The sequence below is a fragment of the Hylaeus volcanicus genome, chromosome 1 (genome assembly GCF_026283585.1).
Source record: "Hylaeus volcanicus isolate JK05 chromosome 1, UHH_iyHylVolc1.0_haploid, whole genome shotgun sequence".
In the NCBI taxonomy this organism is placed as follows: Eukaryota; Metazoa; Arthropoda; class Insecta; order Hymenoptera; family Colletidae; genus Hylaeus; species Hylaeus volcanicus.
This window is the reverse complement of record NC_071976.1, coordinates 11,308,339-11,317,822: the sequence shown is the minus strand read 5'-3', so window position 1 is coordinate 11,317,822 and position 9,484 is coordinate 11,308,339. Positions and strand designations below refer to the sequence as shown.

General features: G+C 42.1%; 1 protein-coding gene across 1 annotated transcript; it reads right to left on the bottom strand.

Annotated features, from left to right (window-relative positions):
- Positions 1-450: 450 nt before the first annotated feature.
- On the bottom strand, positions 451-3,782 carry LOC128884607 (UPF0602 protein C4orf47 homolog). The gene is made up of 4 exons (XM_054138092.1): positions 3,734-3,782; positions 3,478-3,668; positions 2,924-3,191; positions 451-854 (listed from the first exon to the last, which is right to left on the bottom strand). Exons 1-4 carry the CDS (start codon positions 3,780-3,782, stop codon positions 451-453), a joined length of 912 nt encoding a protein of 303 aa, XP_053994067.1.
- Between the last annotated feature and the right edge of the window lie 5,702 nt (positions 3,783-9,484).

The following is a 9,484-nucleotide window of genomic DNA, read 5'->3' as shown; positions in this document are numbered from 1 at the left end:
ACGCTTTTTAAATTATTAACTTTTTTAATCCGTGCTGAGAATATTGTGACATAAATGATGCACAGAATTGTTTTGTTTCGTTTTCCGTGGTTGCTTCTTGTAGCAGTTTTGCAGTCCATGCTGTGAATATTATAATTCTTCGATTTAGAGAGAGTAGAGATAGCTTTTATTGCTTCCTTTATCATTCATGTCCTTGCAATAATTAAACTTTTCATTATCAAACCATTAAATGTCACTTGTATTATCAATAAAAAAAATTAGAAACTTGAACATCTGTTAATGTACCTTTTCACCACCAGAAGATTCATCATCCCCCGCATGCAATAGCGTCAGGCAGACGTAGTTTTCCTAGTGCACGAAAGAAAGCCATACGTGTACAATATTTACTCGAGGAACGTCGTCTGGAAACGGGAGTAGAAAACGCAGGAAATATTCGAACGACAGAAATTCTTACTTCTTGCATTTCACCGTGCGCAAAGAATAAACTCGTGGTTGATAGTCCATATAATTCGTCGCGTTGCAGGATATCCTAGTAACGTGATTTACGATGCTATCGGTGTATTTCTTTCGCAGGGGCGGTCCACCGAGAATGAAGTGACCTTCCACCTTCGTCTCCTTCTCCGTATCCTTCTCGTAAGGATCACTCGAATACTCCGGAAATTTGTCGAAGCAGCCGGAATGGTTTCCGCCGGCTTTTTTGGGAAAGGGGACGTAAATTCGGCCAGATCCTATTATTTTCGGTTTTACCTCCACGGGACGTATGTAGGTGGGTCCTGGATCGTCGTCTTTGTACGGATGCGGCGGGAAATAATCCAGCGGCGCGCTGGCGTATAGAAATCGACCAACGGGTCTTACTGTCGCAGGAAAGAAGAACTGTTAGAGGTGGGTAGAAGGGTGGATGGGTGGAGCAGTTGGAAAATATTTGTGCTAGTCCTGTTAGTAGTATAATATTAATTGATGGATCAAAATTGCCATTGGCATTATTTTGTTCAAAAAGAGAAATGATGTGGTACTTGGTGTACACGAGGACAGGGATGAAATAACAATATAGAAAGTAACCTAAAACGATTGACCTATTAAAAATTGTGCATACATGAAGGAAGGATAAAACCAATGGAGAAAGTGAACTGTCAATTTATTCGTCCGCTTGGTGATTTTAAATATCAGAAATATTACACTCAAACTACAGCTTTTTCCTAATTTACAAGAAATCCATGCAGGAATGACTCGAATTCGTGACCTATTACTAATTATCAAACAACCCGTGTATGATCTAGTGATCATAGAATTATTTTATTTATTTCAGACATTCGTCCAAGGAACGCCATTCTTCAGTGTTCATTCGACGCTCAGGATTGCACGGTAACCGTCGCGCTAATTAACACGTTTATCTCGCAGCGACCGAGCCACTAAAAACAACGAGTTTAAGGCAATTCCGCTGATTAAAGTCCGCCCTCCGGTTTCCCTGAAATCAGTCTCAAGTGAAGTTTGAAAATGCGCGAGCGGAAAGGAGGGAGGGGGAGGTTTAGAGGAACTGTCCGAGCGCAGTGAGGTTTCATTTCCTGCCTTCCTTACGACAAAAATGTAATTAGTTACGCTGGCTTCGGGGAGAAAACAAAATTCTACCGAAAAAGGGAAGCGCGGAACAGGGAAAGCGAGACTCCAATCTTCTTCCGCTTTGCGAGCCCCTGTTTATATTACCCTTTTTGCTTGGCAATATTGTCCGTCGTGTCTACCGCTCCCCAGAAAAGGGGTAATGAACAAAAAATAAGGAATAAGAAACGGAGCGCCACGGGGAGTACAAAAATTAGAACGTAACCGGCGGAGCTGGGTACAAGCGTGTGCCGTTATTATATACATGCATCAGGTTCCCTAGCGGCCTGAGTATTCTCTCTCGTTTGCGAAAGTTTGCATATTTCTATCGTGTTTAGTTTTCATTATACGTTTAGCTTGTGTTTAATATCGTTCCGCTGATCAGGATTATTGTATCCTTCCTTCAAGATTTTACTTACTTTTGTAAGTCACCTTGCAACCTACATTTTTTCATCCCTATCGCTATGTACACTATATACATTATTTTAATTCATTTTCTACACAAACATGATAATGTCAATGCGAAATTATAATGTAATCCTAGATTATACACAAAACCTAAATTACTATGCCACTTTACTAAATAAATTAGCAAAGCTACGTAATGTAGTTACTAACAGCAGTAATGTAACATTAAAAACTACCTAAATATGACGAGAACCTGTTGGAATGTCTCGAATTGCTAATTGATATCCAAGTGTCACACGTTTCCGTGATTACATATTAATCGTGAATCTCCCAAGGGTACCTCTATGATTAATATTCAGCCCCTATATAGCAATCCCCTAACCCGCGGTATATCGAATGATTAGTATGTACTTCAGGGAATTCCCACAAACGTGGATACCATCGCCACGGATCCAAAGAATTATGTCAGATAATAACTTTAAAATATACATGCCGCTGCGCGCAATTAAATCCGCGACTGCCATGAAATTACTCTCCCGACGCAACAGGTACACTTGCATATAAGAGTATTCTTAACCTTAAAATGTACCATTTCGAACGAATGCACAACATGTGGCTGAAATATGACATCTTGCACTTGGATAAACTAAACTTAGAAAATCTCTTCTCAAAAAATATACAATTTTTTTAACGGAAGCACTATGACCTCTTTAAATTGAAGCACACTGTCCTACAAACCTGTTCAAATAAAACTAATGCAATAATCCAGAGTCTACAGATTCATTTATACAGTAATAGTATAGTAAATACACATATATGAATATGAATAACCCGAAGAAATAAATTCTGTATTTTCTTTCCTAGGTGCACCACTCAGTCCAAAAGACATTTAACAAAATCTTTTCGTGGGATAAAGTATCACCTTTTTCTTTCACTACTGGATCATATGGATCATGGGAGTATTCTGGAAAGGGATTGATGCAAATATCCGCGTAGCCGGGTCCCCCGAGAGGATTAGGTCTGGTCATTGCGTTCGGCAATTCGGGTCCAGGCTTTTTTTCCGGTCTCTGCGCAGGGCTGAAGTAGGCGACTTTCTCGAAACATCCGTGATAATCACCTGGGGTTGCGTGTTTTTTCGCTGGCGAGGGTGGCAGCATGAGACCACCGATTTTCTTTCTGTCGCGTTCCAACTGCGAAACGAGGTATCAGGTTGGCACCTTCAGCATGTGAATTAAAAATGTATTAATTACAAATGTATATGCTGCAAATGTATACGTGCTGCAAAAAGTATTTCTCTGAGAAATCAAAAGGAGAAACAATATTTAACCGAAAGAGAGTATTATTCATATTATACTATTTTATAATCATTCTTTTAAAGTTGTTTTAATATGTTTGTGTTAGTATTTTGATCCTGAAAACAAGAGGAAGCAATCGTATAATTTTCAATTAGATTTAATGAAGACTTCCTTTGATTACCCGTTCTTCAGCTTTTAATCGCCACGGTTCGTTCAGAGCTTCCCCGACGAAAATGCGAACGAATTTCTCCTCGAACAAGGGTGTCGGAGGTCCGGGGTGCATTTGACGCCCTTTTTCGATACCCTCGCGAAAGGTCACCGGGGTTCCATCGTATTTGTCGAAGGGCGCCGAGGATGGATCGTGAAAATACCCTTTGAAAATATGATAGAAGTATAAGAACGAAGCAAAAAACTTGATCAGTAGTTGTGTACTTTACCAACTCGATCGAGATCCGTTTTTCCAAATTGTTTACCCAGAGACTTCATCTCTGCGTTTCACATTCACGCTTGTATATAAAACCTGTTAGATTTTCTCACCGAATAACCTGTAATTTTAATTCTTCTGAACAAACAATCGTTCGCCTTTACTGCGAGAGAGAGAGAGGAACCGTCTACTGTTTTCGAAAAGGGTGCAAACTTCAGATGCTACTTTAACGATGTCTCGTTAATTTATAATAATCTCGTTTACGCTGGTAGCGGTAATTTAATGTAGTTAAGCAGTAACTAATTTAAGGATGAAGCTGCTGAAGGTGAAACTTCAATTCCCAATACTTAAGTCTCTCGGAGTTTTTAAGGCCACTAATTGGAAGACCTTCTGATTAAAAAATTTTTTGATTTTTAAATGTTACAGTGAATTTAACTTTTAAATTTGTTTATAATATGAATCTCAGACATATATTTCAAAGTGTTAAAAGAAATAACAAAGAACTTGTTGAAGATTCCTGAAAAGGAGAGTTCAAATTTAGTATCAGGATCTGCTCCGATTCTTTTCGAAGAGTACGAGCATTCAGTGTACTCACGCAAATGACGTATGTACGTAGATAAGCTCGCTGACTGGTCCACGCCATAAGTAAACCATACCATGCAAACCATCTTTGCAAACAGCGCGGTAATGAAATGTTCCCAGCCGCAACCGATAGAAGTCTGACAATATCAACTAATTAGGAACAACTCATTACCGAATCCGGAGTCGTTAGAACGTTCTAGGTCGGCGAACACTTTCTTGCATCCCGAGTTGCCAACCGAATCACGGGGAATCCAAGGACGTTTCCTGGTGTTGACTTTGCAGGACGTGTAAGTCACCTGGAAATTTCGCCGCGTCTGAGAAAATTTGGTATCGCGTTAGTGTACGTGAAAGGTTTCAAAAGTGGGTCGACCGCCGTGGAAGGCGGATTGCGCCGTGACGGTGAAAGGGCGACCAAAGTTTTCGGTTTCGAATACTCTTATTAGGAAGTTCGTAACTTGTACGAGGTGGGTTTAACGGGAATAATTGTAGTTCGAAAGTTAAGAACTGCGACGAATTGTTTTAATAGTTGCGGGTAGGCACAGGAATGTCAGAGAAGAGATGTTCTGACAGGTATTCTCTGTCTCTATTGATGTTGTTCTGGTTTTCAAGTATTTCTAATCCATCACGAATTTATGAATTTTTATTAGAAAATTTATTAGAAATACTTAAAAATGACGTAAATGGAGATAGAAGATACCTAGTAAACCAGGAATGGCACAAAGTCCTCCCGGTTTTTTAATTGATCATAAAGTGGAAATCTTCCTATTCAAGTACGAAATCGCAACCAGGACAAATACCACTTAATCCGAGTACATCCAAATGCAGTGTACACCGGTCGTATCTCTTCCTCGTTACACAAATTCGTAATGTGCAACCTCGGCACGCATTACCTTGAAACATTCACCCGTGAATAACACTGCTCCTGGCATCATGCCTCCCTCGTTACGCAGATTCTCCCGAAACTTAAAGTAATAACGTAAGCCGCCCCCGCGAATCCCTGGCGCAGGTACTGGCTGCCCGTAATTTCCACCCGGAGTTTTACTTCGCGCGCTCCATTTCGCGCTTAACGCTGTAATTTCGCTACATCCGAATGCGCGTACGTACGTTTCAACCCCCTACCTGTCCCCCTGGCCGCCGGTAGGTGCAAACATACCTCCTGTTTATCCGGCCATAGCTTTGCCATTACATACGTTTGCCCGGAACTTAACGCGGCAACCTTAGTTACGTCTGAGAGCACATCCACGTATGTGCATACTAGTAGACAGAGAGTGGACTGTAAACTCCGACGAAATCGGCGAGACGGTTATCCCCCTTGGCGACGCAAGACGAATGGTTGAAGTGGGTTCTTCGTGCGCTATTATGGCATACGTGAATACAGTACCCCTTAAGATGCGTCTGAAAGATAAACAGAGAGGCACCGAGATTTCTGTTCGTGAAATTGTAATCAGCTACCGAGAGCACCAGGCAACGTTGTTTACTGCCCCGGACAGTTGTCCATTGTTGACTACGCGTGTTTGTGTCGAAGCTACCTTCGAATCTGTTGCAATACCTGCTAGGAAATAAGAATAGGTTCAATTAAAGGTATTGATTCACTTTTGAAAGAGTCTAAGCTAGGATGAAATAGTGTTTAAGCTCTAAAAGGATGAATTTACTTTTTATGTATTTCAAAAAATCTGTATCGCATTTAAATGATTGCATTAGTTCCAGGGTAAAAGAGTATCGCACGATAAAAACAACAATGTTTATTGTACAGTTTCAGTGCCGTTTCCGTGCCTTTGATTCGCGCCTTGTTGCGTTCATTATTTCGCTACGTTTCACAAAAGCCTTTGCACACAATTGATCGCAACCTGTTGTTTACAAAGTCGTACAACTTCAATACCTCTTTGAGCGCTGCAACATTATTTTCATCTTGTGATCTACTCGATTTGAATCCAAAGAATCGATATGCTTTGATCGTGGCAGATCCAATCCAGATCCTGTAATAAAAGTAAATCTATTTACCATTGAAACATACATCTGATGGGAAAGTGTGTTCGGTGAACTGTGGACAACAAATTTCACCAAAAATTGAATAAAAACGCAAAATGTAAACAAAAGTTCATAAAACGAACGAGGATTTATGAAATGAAGAAACGCTTGTAACATAAATAAAATCGTAGGTGTACGAAAACGGATGAAATGAAAAATCTCTGCTACGGACGAAAATTCTATATTTTTGTCAGCGAGGAGTATCGTTCGGCGGCTGTGGAAATTCCCTGTTACAACCTTGGATACAAAAACGATTCCCTTGCAAACTTGTCGCTCTTGTCAAACTTTTGTGAACCGGGCGTTCGTTAGAGCGCAACAAGTACAGACGCAAATCAACATCTGTGGTAAAAATGTCGTCGAATCGCATCGCAATTTTGCCGCTAAGCGTAGCGCAAAACGCGGTAAATTGCATGAAACGCGAACGATTAAATCTCGCGTCCCTGACCCAGTGAAACGCCACCAAGTTCGCGCGGCATCACCCCCGTGATAAAATTCACGGAAGCGTGGAACTCCATTTTCCGGAGTCCTCGTCGTTCCAATAAAACTCAACCTTCCCCATTTCCCATAACACTTGATTTTTATCCTCTTTTTATGCCTGCCAGCAGTTCCTCCGTCTCGTATCTTCCAGCCAGGTTTAAGTCCAGGTGTATCCTGGAAAACAGCGAGCGGTTAATTCATTTCTCTAGTAGTGCGCTCCAATGTTGAATATTTTTTAAATATATTAGATATATCGACGAAAGAGGGTGTTAAATATTATTTCTTTTAAGGAGAGTTACTTTAAATAGCTTCATGAATTCATTGTTATTTCATGATCGTAGAACTTTTTCTTGGGGGATGGTACCATGACACCATCTGCAAGGGCACTAAAAGGTGAAACCTCCCTAACGATAGGTCACCCAGTATAAATCCTAATAGTCACTGTATTCCAAGCTAGAATAACTTTTACTTTACATTAAATAACTCCTCATTAATAATGCCAATAGTTTCCTTAGCAAAGGTGGTCACTCGACCACAGTTAGTGTTTGTTATCACACTGCAAGTTCTCGAAGGTCCAAAACGGTTGTTCAACCATGGATTCAACAGCGCGAACGATTGAATCTCGCCGTCCGTGACCTAGCCAAAGCTCCCTCGGCATCCCCCCGTGATAAAATTCACGGAAGCGTGGAACTCCATTTATCCGTGGTCCTCGGGGTCGCAATACAACTTTCCTTTTCAGCTTGGATTGTTCCCCGGCGAATCTTAGCGACGATCGGCATCTGGGATCGCCTTCGCCGCGGAATCGGGTTCGCCTCGTATCGGCAATTTCCTCCGGTCTATCTACCGCCATATTTTCACGGGATCGCACGCCAGCTCGCGAACCGGAGCGACAACGGCCGCGATAATAACTAAACTTTCGATTGCCGGAGCGAACCATTAAGATAAGACGGCAAAACGGAACGCCCGGCTTTAAGGGGACAAGACGGAGAGAGGTGTGCAGAGAGAGAGAGAGAGAGAGAGAGAGAGAGAGAGAGAGAGAGAGAGAAGAAGAGGAGAAGCATCGAAGATCGGGAAAGAAGGTGTCGGAAAAAGGAAGTGGAACGAGACGGTCCTCCTGAAAGGAAGCCAAGACGGTGGCGGGGGTGTTAAAGGAGAAAAAGGATGAGACCCCAGGCGGAACTAGAATGGGATGCAGATATATATCTGGCTCCGAAGAGATCGATTAAGATTAAACGCCTAGTTGCTGGGCTTAAGTCAGGGCACAATGGAAAAGCTGCGATTGGGTTTCACGGATTGAAATCAAGAACGTGGCCGTTTAATTTGCAAATGGAAAGGGTCACGGGGCTGCACCCTCCCCCCCGATGCCCCGACCCCCCCACTGCTTCTGTCTTCGGGAGTGACACGTGAGTCGTTTGGCCGGGGAATATTCCCGCATCGATGGATTTCGGCCTCGTCGCCGGACCTCCAGGCCAGGCATTGTTATCAAAAGCCAAAGGAAACGAATTCCCCGGGACATCTTTGAGGAGACGAGGAGTCGGTTGATTACGATTGATGGAGGAAAACATCAGAGGAGAGGGACAGATTTGCACGTGAATCAGACCGCTTTGCGATGCTTTGGGGGGATCTGTGCGAAGGAGGATAAGTATTTCCTTTAACCTCGTCTGGTGATTTTTTTTTCTGTGACTTTCTTTACGAAAATAAAGATAGTTATTTCTTTTAAGCAATCTCTCGCGAATTAAATACATTAATTCATGTGTAGATACATACATATACTTTTACTGAAAAAAAAATTGAAGAATTTTGTTTCTTAAATGGAGAAAAACAATTTTCACTGTATCATTTTTCCCCTCATACTTTGTCTCCCCTTTTCTCCATCAATATCATTTCTCTCTCTATAATAATCAATATGCCATCGAAAACGCCAAAAAGTGTTTTCCAATATCCCTAGGTAAACACCCGACGATCCAAAAGTTCGAAAGAATAAATGGAAAAAATTGCCAATTACCCCGAATACGAAACAAACGAATCGATTATTCAAACATCAACCCGGCCGATTCGACCGCCTCGTGCGTTACGTTTAATTAAAATGTTGGAGCAACAGTTACGATGTGGTTCGCGGAAATTGCTTCTAAACACGCTTCGACGTACTGCGTGACGAATAATTTTTCACAACCGCCCCTAGGTCCGAGGGTAATTACCGTTTTCCTCCCCTTTGTAAACGTCGCGACGGCGTCCGGTCCGATCGACTTGGCGATAAAACAGTTCCGGATTTATTAAAGCTATTATAACGCAATTAGCTCACTTTCAGCGCGGGGAACCGTCAAGCTGAACGAGTGAAACGCCCAAAAATCATTCTTTTCCGTGCCTCGAAGACCCGCGGCGCGAGAGAGAGGGCAAAAAATGACTGAGAACTGGCGTGGGTTTGAGGAGATTAATGCGTTAACGAGAGTTTCAGGCCCCGTCCTCTTTATCTAGGTGCTGGCTACTCCGAGAGATAGGTAATTTAAAAATCCCGAACCAGGAGATACTGTTTTTCCCAACCCGAGCCATCCACCCCCATTTTTTATCCCTTTCCTCCTTAGCTCTCTCTCTCCCTCCGCTCGTTTCGGACTTATTACAGCGCTAGCTCCCATAATCCTCTCCGCGACCTGATTCTTCCTACATCAGCGAATAGAGA

Coding starts and splice junctions, on each gene's coding strand:
- LOC128884607 (XM_054138092.1), bottom strand. CDS start 3,782: ATGAAGTCTCTGGGTAAACAATTTGGAAAAACGGATCTCGATCGAGTT. Junction 3,669..3,733: donor AACGGATCTCGATCGAGTTG/GTAAAGTACACA, acceptor ATATTTTCAAAG/GGTATTTTCACGATCCATCC. Junction 3,192..3,477: donor GATTAAAAGCTGAAGAACGG/GTAATCAAAGGA, acceptor CTCGTTTCGCAG/TTGGAACGCGACAGAAAGAA.